The sequence below is a fragment of the Aulonocara sp. 'chitande type north' Nkhata Bay genome, linkage group LG19 (genome assembly GCF_057382095.1).
Source record: "Aulonocara sp. 'chitande type north' Nkhata Bay isolate Kocher_YH1m ecotype deep benthic linkage group LG19, A_spYH_male_GT1.1, whole genome shotgun sequence".
In the NCBI taxonomy this organism is placed as follows: Eukaryota; Metazoa; Chordata; class Actinopteri; order Cichliformes; family Cichlidae; genus Aulonocara; species Aulonocara sp. 'chitande type north' Nkhata Bay.
The window spans coordinates 22,886,120-22,906,285 of record NC_141362.1 but is presented as its reverse complement, the minus strand read 5'-3'; the positions used below and the strand labels follow the sequence as shown (position 1 = coordinate 22,906,285).

The following is a 20,166-nucleotide window of genomic DNA, read 5'->3' as shown; positions in this document are numbered from 1 at the left end:
AGCAGAAAGTGTAACTGCAGGCGACTCATCAGCTCTGATTGGTGGCTGAATTAGAAGCTGGAGAATGGCAACATGTTCAGGTTTAATGTGATCAAAGGGGAGCTGCAGGCTGTCACCTGTATTTAAAGCAGTGAGTCGTAGTGAACTCAGGTGCCAAGACACTGAGAGATCCTCTGCTGGAGGAGCATGGAAACTGGAGCTGAATATCAATGTTCACGGGCTGCTGACAGTCACAAGCTTATAATTGCCTAATTAAGCAACATTATAATTATACTATGATTTATACTTTTATCATTTTATTCAGTATAATTAAGATATAGTAGGCTATATCTTAATTACAGACTAAGTTACAAATGAACAAATACTGAAAATCATAACATTAATTCACTAATGCAGAACCATTCTTAGTAATATTTGCAGCAGATATGACTTGAAAATATAATAGGAATCACCTCATATACAAGGAGTTCCCACTAAATCAAAAGTACTGATTTAGATATTGCATCATGTATCTCAGAGGTTCTTTTGGGGGGCAGGGACCCCTTGGGGGGGGGGGACCCATTGGACCCAATTATAGTCCTCAGCTGATAAAATGCTGGGTACTTTGTGATGACATGCCACTTTAGCTTGGCTTGCTTCATTGGTTTATATACTAAAACTTGAAGACACACAATAATAATAATAATCATAGACACAGACATAACGTGTAATTTCAGCTGCCCATTTTCACATTAATATGGCAATAAATACATCACTGGCTCTCAAACTCAGCTAATTAGCACAATGGACAAATAATAACAATGGAAGACTAAAATGTGTTGTGTGTCTTCAAGTGCTAGCAAATGAAGCAATGAAGCCATGTCTGGTTAATAAAAATCATTCATACTTTTGAATCACTTTGGCTGTCATGTCCAACAGCCTGTGCCTTACTTACTTGGACACCTTAAAAGTCTAAACACATCTACTGGTTTGACTGTAATGTGACACTGATATTATTTTAAAGTACCTTTGTCATTTATTAGCCACAGTCAGTTTCAGTTTTTGGCCAGATAATGGTCTAACTTTAAAAAAAAGGTGATGGTACATATTTCTCTAACACTTAATTTGGTTCTGGCGTAATTCTGATGCTGAACATCTGAAATATATTTTCTTAGTGTAACGTCAAAAGATACATTTTACAAGATATCAATACATTTAAAAAAAGAAGAAAGACCCATGGTGAATTTTTTTTTGCACAAAAACAATACATTTATTCAAGTGTTCTCCAGCACAAGTACATACGAAGCCTTTATCTTCTCTTTGAACACTAAACAAAGGTATGGGGCAGAGAATGACTGCTACATCTGCTGTATGAACTGGTCTTGAGGAAAACCATACAGGCCATAAAACAGTTATGACAGAAAGAAAGTCACAAAGAGCGTTAACAGTATCACTGAAGTATTGACCTGCTTTGACCAGTAAAATGAAATGCTGTTTCAGATTTTTTTCTTCTTCTTTTTTTTAAAAACAAAGAAACAAGTAAGCGTCAGTTCAAAACAACATTCGGAAAACAGACATGGAGAATATTGTGGCATGGAATGTAGGATTAAGAAGCAATGCGCATTAAGCATACATTATGCTACAGTAAAAGTTATTACCATTTTTTTTCTCACACAATTTTCCCACAGATAAGCACCGACTACAGCAATCTCTAGTCTAAAACAATATAGCAAACCTTTCATTATTTGTTATCCTTATTTTTTCAAGTACAAAGTTAAAATGCCTTTGTTAATATATTTATATGAGTGAAATAATAGTTATTTTTCATTACTACAAGGAACTTAAAACAGTCATTGTCAAGACATGTTTATTTGTCTTCCAATCAAACACATTTTTCTTGATTAGGTAAAATGTTTAGCACCATCGGAAACGCCTACAATCCCTCTTTTTAAAGTCTTACAAAAAGAAACAGAAGTTTAAAAAAAAAACACCACCGTGTAGGGCTGTGCAGTGAAGTTTAGACCGTCAATCTTAAAGCTGTCTTTAGGCCAATGTTAAGATCACAAAACATCCAATCTGGATTCACTTGAAACAAACAAATAAAAAAACAAAAAAACAAAAAAAGCAGAGTTGGAATCTCTCTACATCTAATGCTTGAAGCTTTGAATGAAATTTGTCAATGATTTTTATTTTCGACCTAAGATTTTCTTTCTATTTGATGATATATATTAGCAAAGAATTATATTTGTACATCTCATTTGTAATTAAAAAAAGAAAAGAAAAAAAATTGAAAACAGCAACCAGAAAACTCTATGTACAGAATGTACAACCATGAATATGACGTTAGGTATTAAAGGTGGAGAGGGGGATAACATCTGATAAAATACAAAGCACGAGAGCTCATATTGAGCCACCATGCATGGACAAAAAGGATGGCAATAAGGTCACTTAAGAAATTAATTACATTAAGAAATTAAATTTCAAATCTTAAATATGATTTAGAGAAGCGATAGCATCTGCTCTTACTCTTTACTCTTTGAGTGCTGACATCCGTGTCAAACACTGTGTCAGGCTTTTGTTTTGACAAACTGCAGCCTAAATCCTCTGTGTTTAGCTTAAGGATTACAATCAAGAGAATTTAGTTTGCGCGTGTAATCCATAATTTGGATCGGCGCTTACAATTTGCCAACGTGACGACTACAATTTATCGAGCAAATGGCAGCGGCCCTACTGTCCTTCACAGGGGACAAAATATTTTTACAAAGCAGGAAACACAGCTTTTTGACGCTGCCTTACATTTTTACAATCTTAATAGCAACAGACATTCCTTGAATTTACGTGGCAACATACTGTATCGCTGCTTCGAAACAGAGAACAATATGGATGATGGAAGGTGAGAAAAGGAGTTGGAGGTTACAAATGACAATCCATCTACTGTACACCGAGTCAAATAACATGGTTTCACATATAAAAAAAATCCATTCTTTCACTTCTATTGGCACAGCCCTACTGTATACAAAAAATATTACACGAGGATTGATCAGTTCACATCATTAAACTAAACGAAAAATAAACCAATTCACAAGAAAAAAAAAAGTTTTTAAAAGAAAAAGAAAGTGTACGTATAAAAGTGCTTGATAATGTTGATAAAACAGCACAAAATTGCTATAAAAAGGTAGAAGAACTCTGTGAAGCGGCACCATATTGTTGAGTATTTGCACCTGACAGTTATTCAGTTTAGAGAGGTGGAAGCCAAGGAGGAGAGTTACCCGGCCTGGTCGCTCTCCCTCCTTTACAGCGACCACGCTTACTAACAGTTGTACAGTAACGTCATTGTTCATGATGAAACTAGAAAAAAGTAGCTCATCACAGACTTTGATCTTAAGTTTTTTCTTTTGAATGACAGAAAACATCATCTCCCATGTGGCTAGCTTCACTTTCTGTTTGTGCAGATTCAGACAGTGAGCCTGAGTGTAGCAAGGCTGAGATTAGAAGAGCACCAGTACAAACTTGTGTAATAGCTGTAAAAACGCAGAAAAGAGTATAAGCTCTATTTTGCAGTCAAACGTCGGTCAACCGAACGGCATACAACATTATTTTATTTTTTTTTCGTTAAATGTAAAAACGTCAAACAAAAGTTCATCCAGCAACAGGTTAAAACGCTCCGTATTGTCTAAAAATGCATTGCCACATGGGCTATGATGTTTCATATCATCTTGGAGCACCATGGTATTGTAACCATATTACAGTAGTACCTTTATTACCTTCAGTTGTGTATAGAAACTGTAAACAAAGAGGTATATGTGATCTGGTGTTTTGGATTCTCAGAGACACAGCTCTCTTGACACTGAAGGAAACATCCCTGTGAGGCTCAGTAGCTGGAAGCATGGCTGCACTGCAGGTGGGAGTCTCGCAGTACGCTCACACAGCAGAAGCATTTCACATATCTTGAAAAAAAATATCCTACTTCCTGTCTTTCTGATGTTTCCCAATGTATTCCTATCCCTCTCTCTTACAAGACGTATTTAGCACTCTTCTGTCTTCGTGTCTTGAGAAGAAAGCATAGTCTCAAGTATAGCTTGCACAAACAAATAAACAATACTTGATAACACTGCAGCGGCCCTACTGTAAAATGATATATAAAATTAAATAGAATAAGAATTGCAATTCAAATACAAGAAATAATGTGAAATCTATGTTTCGCTTACAAATTATACCAGAGTATAATTTGAGGATCAAGGCTCTTGTTTCTAGTCACAACATACAGTTGTGGTTCCTAAATTATGAGGTACCGTAAGGGACATTATTACTGAAATGCTCTCACACACACGACTAAAATTTTATCTCTCACACACACTACTGAAACGCTCTAACAAACGCTACTGAAATGTACTCGCACACGCTACTGAAATGCAGTCGCACACACTACTTAAAACCAAGGCGTTTCAGCTGGATAGGGCAGTGTTGCCAAATCCTTAGTAAGGAAAGTCGCTATTAGCGTTGTTGTCCTAAAAGTCGCTAGAAGTTGCTAAATATGGTCCTTGCCTAATTTGCATAATTGGTCATGCTTATGTAATTGTAACCTATGTTGTAGGAGAGAGAAATAACATCGTGGAAGAGACATAAAGTGGGTAAAAAACCACCCTAAATGGATTAGGAATATATTTAGAACTACAAATTAAATTCTTTGAGTAATTATTGTTTTTTTTAATGTCACAATTCTAACCCTCCTCCTTTATCCGGGCTTGGTACCGGCAAAAGTGACCCAAAAAAGGCACTCTGGCGGAGTTACACACACACACACACTGTGTGTGTTTAAGTAGTTTTAAACCTTGTGATTTACAAAAAGTAAAAGAAGAACTGACTGCGTTAAAGTCAGGGTGGGAGCAGCGGCTTTGCTCATGCGTGATTCATTTGCAGTTTGGATGGGTAGGGATCAGCATCTCCTGCTCTGACAGCAGCTGGGGGCGACTGCTGCCTGTGAGCACTTTGGCATGGGCGAAGTGCCCACGGCAGCACCCGCTGCTTGTTGGGAGTAAGACAGATATGTGCTTTCACGTCAAAAAGTGGTCATAGGTCTTCCTAATAACAAAAGCAAAAGTCGCCAGATTTGTCGCTAGTCGTTTTTTAGAGAAAAAAAGTCGCTAAGGGGGTCTGAAAACTCGCTAAATATAGCGACAAAGTTGCTAAGTTGGCAACACTAAAACACCTTCCTGTTCAGCTGAAATGCCTTGGTGTTCAGTAGTGTGTCTGAGAGCGTTTCAGTAATAATGCCCCTTACGGCACTTCATACTAAATGGTTCTGAGCTAATTTTTTGACTGCTCAGTCACAGGCAAAGTACTCTTTGAGTGGTGCAAACAGGTGGCGGATAACTGGGACGCTCCATGATCTGCCCAGCAGCCTCTGCCTCGCCAGTCGGCTCATGTTGGATACGTCTGTATAGTGGACTGGAAAACCAAAGACCCTGATGTGAGCAACCATCCACACCACACGTGCAACCAGCGAGCAGACAGGGGAAGACAAAGGAAGAAAACCTTGAAATTCTGACCTCTGAAAAAAGCCTACACAGTAGTTGAAATCATTATGTTTACATACCTCTCCATCTCAGTGCACCACAGTATGTCTTCCTTCTCATTCATGTAGACTGGGAAGTGCTGGTCCTTGCCCTGCTTGATGGAATTAGACCTGGTAGTGATAGTCCTCACCTTGCCAAACTGGAGGACAATAAAAAAAAAAATTTGTTTATGCCATTTTTATGTCCTTGCTGCGTAACAAACTTACAAAACCTGAGATACCTTTTCTAAAATGTTGAGGTTATCGTGATCAGATAATTTGGTAAACATGAGGTTCCATGTGAAGACCTGTCCCTGGATCTTGGTCCCAGAGTTTTGAGTCTTCAGCTTTGTATTTTTGATCTTTATTTCATGATTCTGTATTGGTTTTAGTCCTCTGTTGTGAGTTTTTCGTGTTCTGGTTTCTTGGTTTTAGGCTGGTTTAAGAATCCCTGGTTATTCCCGCCTCTCGTTTCCTTTTCTGGCCCAGTATTGTTTCCATGTTTGTTTACCGCCCTCATGGTTGTGTCTTCTTTCGTTAAAGTTTTGTTTCCTAGTTTTTTGGACATGGAGTACTTTGTTCTTTGTTGAAGTTTAAGCTCTGCAATAAAGTTGTCTTTTAGTTTAAACTTAGTTTCTGAGTCATGTCAAAGCTGATTTTTTTTGTTAGATAAATTCAATTTGAAACTATTACATCTAGCTGCCACATGGAGCCACCAGTGTGCAGAGTTTTACACTCCTGAATCAAATGAACTGTATTACGAAATCCGAACATGTCACACAGTGGAAATTTGCATTTATCTTTTATATTGGTCTTATTCTGATTCTAGTGTTTATTTGTGAGTGTAGTTTTTATTTGCATGATTTTATTCTGGTTGTATTGCATGTTTTTTCTGTATACTTTATTAATCCTCTGTAAGAAAATTACTCTCTGCATTTAACCCATTCACTCAGTGAAGCAGTGGGCAGCCAATCCAGCGCCCGGGGAGCAGTGTGTAGGGACGGTACCTTGCTCAGGGGTAACTCGGGGTAGCCGTTCGGTGGATTTGAACCCCCGACCTTCCGATCATGTTTTAATCCACTGTGGACTGGCTGGGCATGGGACAAATTAGCTGATAGCGGTCACCTCCTGAGGCATGGGTGTGTCCAAAGGCGGCCTATCAGCTGTTTAAAGGACCTATTAAAAGGAAGCTAGCTGAGCACTGGAAGGAGAGAGGCCCCAGATATGGAGAGGAATGCATGGAGGCCAGCTGATAAAGAGGGACCCGCTGCCTGATCATGGGGGTGCGACACCTCATCTGGAGACAGTCTGGTCAGCGTGACGTGGCGACCCAGTCCCAACAGCAGGAATGGCGACAGTAGGAGACAACATGTGGGATTGACAGCAGGGCAGAGGTATACCTCTGGCTGCATTTGTGAGTAGTGTCTCCACCGTTGTGCAGCCGTGTTGGGAGACGGTCGCCATGGCTATAAGCCAGGCCAACTTCCGGGACGATGGTTCTGGCCCCTGTTTGTTTACTTACAGGGCAATGATGCAAGGGGAGCCGTGGTGGCATCGAGCAACGGACTCCAGTGCAGAATTCGAGCTGGGCAGGGATGTGATGGGACGAGAGGGGGATAGAAGGCTTCTCCTGGTCTTCCTGGGACGAGGCTGGTATGGACCCCGCTCTGGAAGAGGGATTTCTGCCCTGATTGTGAACACCTAACAAACATTCGTCCTTGGCTGTGGGACAGTTACATTGTGTGACGGGGTGGGATTTTAGAGCGCATAGAACATTGCGTTTTATAAGGTTTTTTTGATATTGGGTTTGTTTATTCCTGGGAATTTTAGTACCTCTACAACATTTTATTGCTTATGGCTTTTAGAATTGTTTGTCATTCTTGCTCCCTGGCCTGGAATAAACCCTTTCTGATCAGACCTGCTTCATCTTTGTGCCCTGGGTTTCTGACTCGCTTGCTCCCCCCTTGTATGTAAAGAACCATCCTCTAGTATGACATTCTGCCACACCAGCTTTAGTGTCTCTGATATTCTACTGTATTTAAATTGAATGAATCAGATTAACCAGAGAGATTACAGCTGCCAGACTGAGTTTTTGTGTGCACCGGTGAGCGAACATGATGTGTATTGAAAGACAAGCTGCAAGTACCTTGGCTGTCCTGCCATGTTCTAAACAGTCCTGGAGTTCCAGCCTATCAGTGCACATGGCAGTCAAAGGCCTGAAAGAGAGAATGAACAATTTACACTTTAACACGTTATTTAAATCTAACATGCATTTCATTTTTTTCCTGGTCCCTATATACACTTACAATAGTGGATGCTCACATTAAACTTGGACTAAGTTTCAAACAATTACATAACAGGTCAGGGTATGGTGACACAGTTGTCAGCACCGTCACCTCAAAGCAAGAAGGATGTGGGTTTGAGTTCACCAGCTGGGCGCCACGGACCTTTCTAGATGGACACGGGCTGTGGGAGGAACTGGTGATTCTAAATTGTTAATAGGTGTGAATGGTTGTCCGTGTCTCCGTGTTAGGATGGATGGAATGAGTGCAGGTACAAATAACCCTGGTGAGTTCAAATCTTTGTGGACAAAACGTAACAGTCAAAAACAGTCAATTTTCTCATTACTAGGTGTGCAATAAAGCTCATGCTACATTCCTCTGATTACTCTACCTTTTTCTAAGCCCTCCCCTACAACCTTGCATTTAATGCCACATTGCTACGAACTCTGAGTAACTGTCTTGAGCAAAGTCTACAGAAATGCAGACTTGTGAAACTATGGATAATGTCTAGCAGAGAGCTCGTCATGCATTTCATAATGTCACAGTGGGATAGCCTAAGTCTCTGAGTCTGTAAATGTAGACATTGGGATTGAGCCAAGGGAGGAACGGGGCCCAGAAAAAGATAACAAATTATTATTTGAACTGTGAATCATGCAAAGCTACACTAATAGAGTCCAAGAATAAAAATATGGAGCTGGAGGTAGTAAAAGGTCCCATTTACAAATGTGAAAGTAGGGCATAATAGACTGAATTGGATCTGCTATACTACAAGTCTCTACTTCATCGGCCTTTATCTGCCATTTTAAACAAGAAAAAAAATCTCTGCCGGAAGTATGAAATTACTTCTAATCTAGCCACTGAAATCAGTTTCAGTCCATGCCATAATGGCACTTCATTTTGATTCAATGATTTTGGAGATAATCTAATCTAATTTGCTGTTCCATGCTTTGAATGCAGTATTAAGAAAACAGAAGATAATCTGCCAGGACAAGAATAGTTAAAAAAAAAAAAAAAAAAAAGAAGCCAAATCAATTGGGTATGTATGACTCACTATCACTACCTTATCTATAGTCATAGTAAAAAAGACAGTATGATCCTTAAAATTCTGTTTTCCCATAAATAAACTAAAAATAAAAATAATCTGGTCTTTAGCAGGTCTTAAAATATGATACATAAAACCTCAAAGGGCCTACAAAACACGACGTACCACACTGTGTGACTATCTATTTAACAATCAAAAATCAGAAGCAGTGCGTGAGAAACTAAAGCCACACTTCTTCTTCCACACTGCTTCAACAGGAATTAAGAGAATAAGTAGCAGCCAGGTGCTGCTAATCAAGTTCACTCGATTCATTGATCATCAGCAAGCACGCGCCTCTAAAAAACAAAAGGTTTAGGCAGTTTGTTCATCAGGAACATTCACATGTGTGTTAACACAATGCCAAAGAGGAAAAACATCAGCAATTATTTTCAGCAGAGAAGCTGTTTCCAAATAGTCTGAGGTCTCTCATTCTGCAGTGAGAAATATTATTCACGATCAGAAAACATTCACGACAGCTGCCAATCTCAGCAGTGGCGGGCCATGCAATGCTCAGAGAAATGACAAAAAAACAAGAGCTACGTCTCAGCCTCAACAGGCCTTAATTAGATAGTTAAATTCTACAGTTCAAGACACACTGAACAAATGTGGCTTACTTGGAAGGGTTGTCAGGAGACATCCTCTTCTCTCTAAAAATAATATGGCAGCATACTTAGATTTGCAAAGATGCATCTGAGCAAACCACAAGACTTCTGGAACAATGTCCTTTGGACAGATGAGACCAAAGTAGACATGTGTGGCTATAATGCACAAAACCAAATACAGCACATCAGCACAAACACCTCATACTAACTGTCAGCATGGTGGTGGAGGGGTGATGGTTTGGTTTGTTTTGCAGCCACAGGATCTTGGCATGTTGAAGTCATTGAGTCTTTGTATACCAAAGATTTCTAAAGCAAAATGTGAGGCCATCTGTTTGACAACTGAAACTTGCCAAAATGATGTCATGCAACACGATAATAATCCCAAGTACAGCAGCAAATCTAAAACAGAATAACTAAAAAAGGAAATAGCGGAAATGCTATACCACATAAATTTACCATATAAATGCCTGCAAATCTCAATGAACTGGAGGAAGTTCCTCCACAGCAACATGAGAGACGAATAAAGTCATGCAGAAAACAAAACACTTTAAATTATGGCACCTAAAAGTTATAATGAATCACAGGGTGTGATTAGTTTTTCACACACCACTTTTTCTTTTGGGCTTACTTTTCTAAAAACAAGTAATAACATAGTGTAACATGTTCTGTGTTGTTGTTCATTTTTAGTTTGTTTTTGCATTATTTTAAGACTTGATACGGACTAAAGAATTTAGGTTGTACTTTGTTGTAACATGACCATATAATTTGACATAAGCAGTCCCTTTATAGTGTTACTTTTTTGTTAAATACTACTTCTTTTCTCACCATTCATACACCAACCTGTTCATGCCAGGAAGGTTACCCCAGAAGTAACGGGCACGGTGGGCAGCTGACACTTCCTTGGCATCGATCATCACTGGGTTACACTGAAAACAGAGACGAGGAAGAACAAGCACCAATCAGGAAGCAACAAAGGTAAAAAGCTTGTGATTGCATACAGAATAATACAAGTGTAATCACACAACAACAACAATTTTATTATATAGCACAATGTTAATATAACAGAAAAGAGTCAAAATTAAACTTCAAAATTGTCAGTTTCCTCAGTGGACAGTCATTTAAAAAAAAGAGAGTATTCTAACAGCTAATGAGGGCTTCACCTAACAGATAACCAGAAACACCATCTAGGAGTAGATTGCAGCGCATTAAAGATGGCATATTAAACTGTTGAATGAAGATCAAGACGTCAGAGCTCCGTTCTCATAATTTTTGCCTAAAGATAATGAATTATTGCCACAAGGGGGCATTCAAAGCCCAACAATACCCACTTCACCAACGGCACATCATACATCTACCGCCTACAGCAGGTAGAGATTATAAGTATCAGTAAAGAAATTAACCTCTAAAAAGCGAGATATGTCCCTCTTGTCACTGACGCCCATAGCAACCACATTTTCAAAGAGCCAGAAGAAAGGCCTGTCTTCCCCCTGCTTCGGCCGAGCCTCATGGAGCAGTCGGTAAAACTCAAAGAACAGGCGTCCGGTGCCCTCTGTGAGACAGAAAGAGGTATTAAACCAGGTGCTGAAGCAAAGCAAAAGACATAAACTCCTTATATTCTAGTGATTTATTTAGGCCAGTGACTTTATATATGAATGAATTTCCCAACTAATACATTAGCAAAGCAAAAAAGCAGTGGACTCATTTAAACTTACCATACAGACCCTTCCTTGCAGGATTGACTATTGAGAGGTCATTGCATGGGCTTCCACCTATAACTAGATCAAAAGGACCCCACTCGTTTATCTGTATAGAGAAAAGAATCAGAGTCAGGATTAGGGTTATGAACTGAACCAGCAATGTACTCCTAGTGAGTAGTAAATACTAATAAAACTAGCTATACAGATGCTAGAGTTTGAATGTTTTATAATGTCTTTATTGTCTTTTACTCTCCACTCTTGGCTTTTAATATGACAAGGTAAAGTGTCAAAGAAAAGCATGGTCTCACTGTCGGTCATTTGTACATCTGGTAAACAACCATACTGTTAAGCCTTAAAAATATCCACATTTTCTGTTTAGAAGAGTCTGCATTTAATTTCTGGTTTTCCACAATAGAAAATGATATCCAATGCTACTTAGTACAAGCGAGTAATGATATATTTGTAAGTTTGTAGCCATTTGCAAGTTTGGTGTCTCTTTTTAGTAACTTATTCTCACTCACATGTTTGCGCGTGATGTTCCGCACGTCTCCAACGTACATGATGCGACCCTCATGCCGGACGATACCCACAGTGATGGAGTCTTCACACACTTCAGAAGCTATGTAGCGACCCACTTGGATGCCAAGTTCTTTGAGCACCAGCAGTCCTGTGCAGGGTGTAGTTAAAGTTTTTTTTTTAAAAAGAAAAGAAGGAGACAGTCTAAAAAAATCTGTCCACTTAAATGATCTGATCTGAAGAACTGGAGCTATCCCTAATAAATAAATCCTATGATGACTAACACAAATATAGCTAATAGCTATATAGCTAGTATAGCTAGTTATATATGGCATGTGTAGTGACTGATACATGGCAATGTTCTGACTAATAAAGGAAGAAAGTAAATCCATCTAATTTTTTATAACACAAACTGGGGAAAATTTTCTAACCTGTGGCTATGCCATCAAATAGTGAAAGGACACGAATGGGCTTCCTCTTCTCCGCCATGACTGGGGCGTAAAGCTTTGGTGGATCCTGAAATTATTGGCAGAGGGGGCAACAGTGAGACACAAAGGAGACAGACTCCTCAGTCACATGGTGATTGAGATTTATGGCCTAGAGGTCAATTACTTACAAAATCTTGATCGTGATTATTTGCAAAGAAGTGCTGGAGACGGCTGGGCCAATCGCTACGACGCTCCAGCAGACCAAACACACCCTTCTGACCGCACATGTAGCAGTTCCATGGGTCTTCTTTGATGGCAGCGTGAGCGGCTCCTTGACCAACAAGAAGGTCCACGCACTCCACACAGAAGCACCTGCGCCAAGGACAAGGACATTTACTTCTAAAATGATAACTAACCCTACCTATTAAAAGCAGTCACAGTGTTAAGTACAGTAAGCGACTAAGTGACTAAATGTGGTAGACTGCATGTTTTCCATTAGAAGACCAAAATAAACTATTAACTGTTTAAAATGGTCTTGATCTGAGAATGAAAATGCAGGAAATGTAACGTGCAAGTAGGGTTGCCAACCGTCCCTTAAAAAACGGAATCGTCCCGTATTTAGAAACAAAAGTACACGTCCCGTATTGAGCTAATAAGGGACGCACTTTGTCCCGTAATACAGTGAGAATCAAAAGTAGTCTATAAATGTTAATGGAATTAACGCTTTGTTGGAAAACATAATTCCCAGCCCCTCTCCTGCTTTGTGACCAATGAGCTGACAGCACACTTATGACAATTCGAGTATGACAATTCAGATTACTGCTCATCTCATTGGTCGAGGAAAGGTCGCTTGCGGAGAAAATACCGGAAGACAACAGATGACCACAACAACAAGCATGGCCAACAGGGAAACAAATGCCAACACTGCAGTGCAAGTCTCGGACGACAGTACACCTAAAGCTGGGCAAACACTGTGCGATTTTTTCAGTCACGTTATTCAGCTCCTGCTCAAACTGCACGATTGACTCGCAGGGGTTAGAAGTTGGTAGGTCACGATGCAGGGTCTCACACTATACGACCTGATACTCTGATGCGACCTGAGTGCTCACACTGTGCCTCCATAAAATGAAGGTTATAACAGAAAATCTGTCGCTCGCTCTCCCTCTCTCTGTCTTTCACTCACACAGACACACCACCATCAACTTTGCTAAATTGCTAATGAAAAACATTGATCAGGCAGCTGTGATTGAGCAGCAATGTAAATCCAACTATTTTCACAGTTGTTGTGGTCGTGATAATTTTGTGAGGCCACATCGAAAAGGCTCGGATGAGCTTTCCAAAGTTCTACAAGTTGTGCCTCCATCGCTTGTGTCCAGATCACACGCTGCACAGCTGTGCTGCTCCACCTTTTTCACCGACGTTTACGTGTTTGCGCGTGAGCAGTGGTCGTGAGGTGTTAATCGTGTCTCGTTACCCCACGTATACTACACGATGCACGATGAAGGCCAAAATCGGGCCGATCGCCAAAACGGTCGCACGACTCAAAAATCGGCTCAAAATGGGCCAAAAATCGCACAGTGTAAGCCCAGCATTAGAGCAGCAATGTTTGTTCGCTCAGAGAAAGAAAAGAAAAGGCTGCAAAAGTACAGGGAGGAATGGGAAAAGGAAAACACCTGGCTGGAAAAGTGCACGATAACACCTTTAAAGCGCACTGCACTGTGTGCCGGCGCACTTTTTCCATAGGCATGCTTCTAATGGTGGGCACATGAAGAACAAGAGGGGCGTGAAAGCTCGGGGAACCCTTAACCAATTTCTTGTCCACCAGGCCACGGCAGAAGCAGATATGGTATGCAAACACTGGTTTGTTTTTTTTAAACCTTCTGGTTAAGGTTAATATGGGCATGTGCAGTGAATATCAGCGCTATGTGGCCAGAAGTGTGATAATATAATTTATTTTGTGTAATAAACTGCAAGGATAGATGATTACAACAAATAGATGACTAATACATAAAAGTAATACATAGATTAATAATGATGATGAGTTAAGATGCGTAATCATGGGAACAAGCAGGTTTACAAACAGAAGCAGCTGATTAGCATTAGAAAAGCTGAAATAATACCTCAACTGAAGCCAATTGTACTAAATGCACTATATGTGCACAGTTACAAGAATATTTTTCATTCTATTGCTTTCTATTAATTTATATAATTTTAAGTTAAGCAGGACAGAGTTCTTTTAAAGAAAGATTTACTTATATTCTCAAAAGTTAAGCATGACAGGCTTCTGTTTAAGAAAGAGACCTGTTTTATTGTGTTAATGTTGTCATTTTGAGCTAAAAATAAATGGCTAAATGATCATTTGTTTCCCATATGGTCATATCACAAAGAATATGCATCTGCTTAAATCAAATTCAAGTCAAATGGTTAAAAAATAATTTCACACACAAAAAAAAGAGCTACCACACTGGGAAGGGTGAAGACAACTGGGTTGCCCGGCCCTGGCCACGAGGTGTCCCTTATTTATTTTTCAGGGAGTTGGCAACCCTACGTGCAAGTGAAAAAACTTCTGCATCTTTGATGGGGTTTACCAAGGTTGTCTAAAAGGCCCCAAAGTTCATAGGATAACTATATTTGAATTCTTATACAGGTGTTTGTAAGTTTATATACAAGTTTATATGCTGTTCATTTAGCATTTAACCTTCTGTTAGTTTGAGCCAGCCCACCGTCTGGTGATGTCATATAGTTAGTAAGGTGGGCAGTTTTAGTGTCGGATGAGCAGTGTTGGTCAGGTGGGGGTGCACTGATTCCTGTGGGATATGATGTGTGCGTGAATGGTAAGTGATTATTAACCTGTGTTGCATTTTGCTTTATTTGTGTTGATACTGTGATATATTTACCATTTAGGAGCTAATGTAGTTCATAGTTGGAGCGGTATAGGCCACGCACGCAATGCGTGAGTTCACCCTCATTTCACATGCTAATTGATGTCAGTTACTTCGTCCTGGTTTGGCTTTAGTTTGCCACATGTACGATCCTCAATATGTTTCTAACGTAATTCATGTGTTATCAGAGCTTCCCTGTATGGTATATGTGGTGCTCGTGATTCTTTAATTTAAAATACGGAGTTTATAGCGGATAATTTGTTCAGAGTACCGCTTAAATGCCGAGCGTAGTTCGACCGGAAGTACCATGTTCCTACTTCCCCTTCGCAATAAAAGCATTACGGCGGATTATAACGGAGAAGCCTTTATTTTCTACAGCTACCGGAAGTAGTTCCTCTGTACTGACGTTAACTTAACCTCGCAGTAATGCTATTTAGCTGGCATAGTGTAAGCAGTAGAAGTGTACTACATTGCTCTGCTCATTTAAAGGATAGATTTATGTAGAGATACATCTTTTTGTGTTTAGCATTACTGCCTTACACTACTGTGCTCTTTTCTTTATGTATGGTTATGTTAACTATATTGTATTATGCATATATCTGGATATGTCACTTATCTCTTCACCTTATTTATCACTTATTTGTATTATGTACTTCTTTAGTAGAAAACCACACACACACACACACACACACACGATTACAGCCACAGGAATTGAGCTGTGAAGGAAATAAACTTCCTCAAACCAAACCTTAAGCTTTTTTTTCCATGCTCTGGGAGAATTGGTGAAGTGGTGTTCTGGCTGACACACCAGGGTGACCGTAGTGCTAAGGAGTAAATCAGTGCCATAACCGTGTCTATCCCTGATACCTCCACTACACAGGTTATTTGCATTTTTAGGAAAAATCGTTTAAAAAAAAACCTCAACAAATAAGTCTGTTAAGTCTTTCGTTTGTGCCAGTAGGACTGTAAGGAGAAATGTTTGGTCTAGCAGTAATGGTTTAACTAGAAGAGGAACAGGAAGTTGTGACTGAAAGAGCCCCACACACACAGAAGACAGAGTGGTACAATGCCTCTGTTGAAAATTTGATTGCCAGGGTAATTATTAGCCAACAGCAAAGCCAGATGCATCTGGCATAGTTTACTACCAGATTAGAAAGGAATACAGAGGATGGTCCATAAAAGATTAAATATCCAGTGAGCAGCAGTTCTCTGGGTAAAGATGCCTTGTTGATATCAGAGGTCAAAGGAGAACAGCCAGACTGCTTCACACTAATAGGAAACCAACTGTTACTCATATAACCACTTGTTACAACCAAGGTATGCCGAAGAGCATCTTTCAACATGCGACACTTGAAACCTTGAAGGTTAATGGGCTGGAGTGGTAGAAGACCACATCGCGTGCCACTTCTGTCAGCTAAGAACAGGAAAGTGACGCTCACCAAAATGGGAAACTAGATGACTGGAGAACTGTTGCCTGGTCTGATGAGTCTCAATTTCTTCTGCTACGTTCAGATGGTAAGGTCAGAATTTGGTCTTAACACTATAGCCAGTTTGATTACTCTTGCTGACCTCATCCACCCCCTTTATGATCACAGTGTACCCATCTTTTGATGTACCTTGATATAAAGAACAAATATTCTCAAAATTGCATCTTCAGCATCTTCACTGTATTCACATGGCCTCCAAAGTCACCAGCTATCAGTGTGTGTTTTATGACAGACAAATGTTGCCCTGGAGTCACCTGCTGTAATAAGAACAACCACAAAGGTGGTTTGAATACTTCATCAAGTAGGCAAGATACAAATCCAAATATTTACAGGCTGAGATCAAAAAGAAAATCAACCAATGAGTACCAAGGACTCGTATGAGGGGGTTTGCTGACCGTAATGATCGTAGGAGAACATCTGTGTCCTTCAAATAAAATTATACAATATGAACATGACCGACATGTCTCTCTTCTCTAAATCAGTTTATCAGTCATAGGCAGAGATGGGCAGTAACGCGTTACTTGTAATGTGTTACTGTAATCTGATTACTTTTTTCAGGTAACGAGTAAAGTAAGGGATTACTATTGCGAAAACGGTAATTAGATTACCGTTACTTTCCCGTAGGAACGCTGCGTTACTGCGTTACTAAAACCGTGATTTTTTTGCCAGAATGTCTCATGACAGTGACGTAAGCAAGTGCGACGTTCGTGACAACAGCTGTGTGCAGATCAACAATGGATCATATATCGAATGCAGGAGAGAGTATGAGCGTGCAGCGTTTAAAGCGTGGAAGTACTGACCTTATTTTGAGTTTAATTCCATAAAAAGTGACAAAAACATTAGCGTCCGTTGTGCCTGGGAAGAAAACTTCTCTTTATAGCGAAAAAAGCCCCTAAACTTCCAAGCAAGCACCAAGTACGCTGAGAAACTCGCGGATTCTTCAACTGACCGCCGCGGCACACCTGCACCAGGGTAAACCTCCGCCTACGCTACTCCTGCTTTACAGGTGAAAATAGAGCAACAGGACCGCTAGTCTTTGATGTTATTTATTTTCTGCTGTGTTTTACTTGCATCTATTTGAAAGACTGAGTGTAAACACAAAAAAAATATATTTTATGTGCTGGAATGTGCAGAAAATAAGTTTAAATGTTAAGCAAATTTCTTCCAGTCAGAGACTGTTGCATATAATTAAATTTTTGCTTGATGCATAAAGTTAAAAGATTAAAACTGATAAAACAAGTTAAAAACAAGAGACTTTTCCATTTGATTACATTTTGTATGATGGATTATGCAGAAAAAGTAGAAATGGGCTGAAAGATCTATCACTTTATCACCTCTTCAGGTTGTAAATCGTGTTTTTAAAAAGTAACTAAGTAACTAAGTAATTAATTACTTTTGAAAAAGTAATCAGTAAAGTAACGGGATTACTTTTTGGGGGAAGTAATCGGTAATTAGTTACTGATTACTTTTTTCAAGTAACTTGACCAACACTGGTCATAGGTCAAGAAAAGGTGCACAGTTTCATTATCACTCTTTGTTTTGTATTTAAAAGGTGTAGATAAAAAGGTTTTTAATGGGGTTTGTGGGTTTTGAGAAGCAGCAAGTTATCGTTAACACTGTCATCCAAATGTCAAACGCCACCATCCAAAAATAGCATTGTTTGTGATCAGTCCAGCATGCCTCTGACAAAGCTCAATCTGTTCTCAATGGTATTTTTCTAGACTTCAATCTAACTGTGTGAGAACACCAGTCTGTTTCTTTATGTTTAACAATGCTCTATTCAACAGAAATACAGTGCAACCACACTTTATAAAATATTTGCTATCAGCAAGTTCTCCACTGGGCTGCCACGATGTTGCCTTACATCACTGCTACGAGATTAGTGACCCATCACAAAGCCTTTATTGTGCATCCAATATGAGCAGTGAACGCACAATCCTGCTATCTGTGCTGGAAAAACAACTGTAAATTTAGAGGCAAGTACTGTCCTATTCAAAAATAAAAAATATTGCTGTTATTTGCTACACAGCTTCACAATGTTCTTTATTAAGCAATAATTTTATGAGTATTTTTTATGACAAAGAGATTTGAGAACAAGTCAATTGGCTGATTATCCTGTAATAAAGGTGTGAAGAAAGCATATGAGAATTTTGCAAAGATTGCAAGTTTTTTTTAAAGACCCTTTCATACTCTACTAACAGTAGATTTAGGTTATGGAAGGTCAGTTTATTTTTAGTTTCTTGTTCTTAGCTCACAGGAGTGCCACTTGGTGTGGTCTTCTGCTGCTGTAGGCTTCTAATGCTTCAAGGTTTGACGTGTTGCAAATTTAGAGATGCTCTTCTACATACCTCGGTTGTAATGAGCAGTTATTTCAGTTACTGTTGCCTTTCTGTCAACTTTGCACCAAGAAAATCCCTCATAGCTATGGTTTTAAAAATCCAACTGTTGTCTTGACCACTTAGCATATCAAAACTATAAAAAAGGCTGTGCTCAGGTCAGGTAATGTGTAGCTGTATATGTAGACTAAATCTAGTTCTACCAGACTCCATGCACATCCATGTAATTGCAACACAGGCGCTCATGGTAGAAACCTTACCGACAACAATTGTTGTTCCCACACATGAGCACCTCTCGTCCCCCGCAGCAGATAGTGCAGTATGACTGGTAGCCGTCGTCGTCGTATTGATAAGCACATTCTAGGAAGCAGTTCTGCAAAAAATATCCAAAATATACTCTAAGACACGGGGTCACATCAGTTGCTGCTTAAAATATGTGTTGTTTATTAGGAGCTTTGAAATTTGCTGTGACTTTTAATAACACCCTAGTTGAGTCCAAGTCTAAGCCTTTATCGCAGCTTACCTTGCAACTCTGACACATTCCTCCAGCAAAAAGAGGGTGCTCAAGGCTAACATTCAGACTTCCACAGGAGATACAGATGTCTGCAGTAAGAGAAACACCGTGTTAGTATTTAACAGGCAGAGCTCTGAGAGGAGTGAGCACCCAGAACTCACACCACTGTGAAACAATTTGAATATCTATGAGATACAGTTGTGGTCAGAAGTTTCCATACGCTCATCATGGGACACGAAGGGTAATTTGTACTTTTAATGATTTCCTGTTATTTTTCCAGAGTGGGATGATTGTACAGCATACATCTTTGCACTAGTTTTAATTTATTTTGGATTTTCTCTTATCTAAACATGGTCAGAAGTATAAATCTTTGAATAACTGGTGCTGAAGGTTCTGCAATGTCTTTTAACTTGACAAGGCCTGTTAGCTTCTCATTAGTGATCATGACTGGTAGTTTCTCTTTGCCAGCATTACAGAGGATAGGCAACAACACCAAGAAGCATGCTTAGAGTAGTAAGGGTGAGTGTTTCAACCTAGAAACACTTCGCTATCCAGCTGTCAGGTAATTGTCAAGCATGGTGGTAGCATCACCCAATCCTTTAACTTCACCTCAAATCAACAGCTGGTTGAAACTTTGATATAATTGGATGTCCCAGCTGGGCAACGATCCCATATACACATCAAAACTGATTTTAAAATGAATAAAGCAGGCTAAAATTAAGCTTCTGGAATGGCCTTCCCAAGGCTTCAACCTGAATCTTATTGAAAATGTGTGTACTATGTACCAGAAAACCAACAAATTTAAATT

General features: G+C 39.5%; 1 protein-coding gene across 10 annotated transcripts in view; it reads right to left on the bottom strand.

The window, feature by feature from the left end:
• Nucleotides 1–1,213: 1,213 nt before the first annotated feature.
• Nucleotides 1,214–20,166, bottom strand: part of dnmt3ab (DNA (cytosine-5-)-methyltransferase 3 alpha b) — a 51,918-nt gene continuing 32,965 nt past the window's right edge. For 4 of the 10 annotated variants that reach the window (XM_086273781.1, XM_086273788.1, XM_086273783.1 and 1 more), the window contains 12 exons: nt 19,368–19,447; nt 19,105–19,217; nt 12,328–12,511; nt 12,143–12,227; nt 11,717–11,862; nt 11,211–11,301; nt 10,899–11,047; nt 10,339–10,424; nt 9,511–9,543; nt 7,680–7,749; nt 5,576–5,694; nt 1,214–5,444 (listed from right to left, as the gene is read on the bottom strand). In XM_086273781.1, the coding sequence (XP_086129907.1) occupies nt 5,303–5,444; nt 5,576–5,694; nt 7,680–7,749; nt 9,511–9,543; nt 10,339–10,424; nt 10,899–11,047; nt 11,211–11,301; nt 11,717–11,862; nt 12,143–12,227; nt 12,328–12,511; nt 19,105–19,217; nt 19,368–19,447 (1,298 nt within the window). In that variant the 3' untranslated portion in view covers nt 1,214–5,302. Of the gene's footprint in view, nt 5,445–5,575; nt 5,695–7,679; nt 7,750–9,510; nt 9,544–10,323; nt 10,425–10,898; nt 11,048–11,210; nt 11,302–11,716; nt 11,863–12,142; nt 12,228–12,327; nt 12,512–19,104; nt 19,218–19,367; nt 19,448–20,166 lie in introns of all 10 variants that reach the window. The other 6 variants (XM_086273784.1, XM_086273785.1, XM_086273789.1 and 3 more) reach the window with 2 other exon arrangements.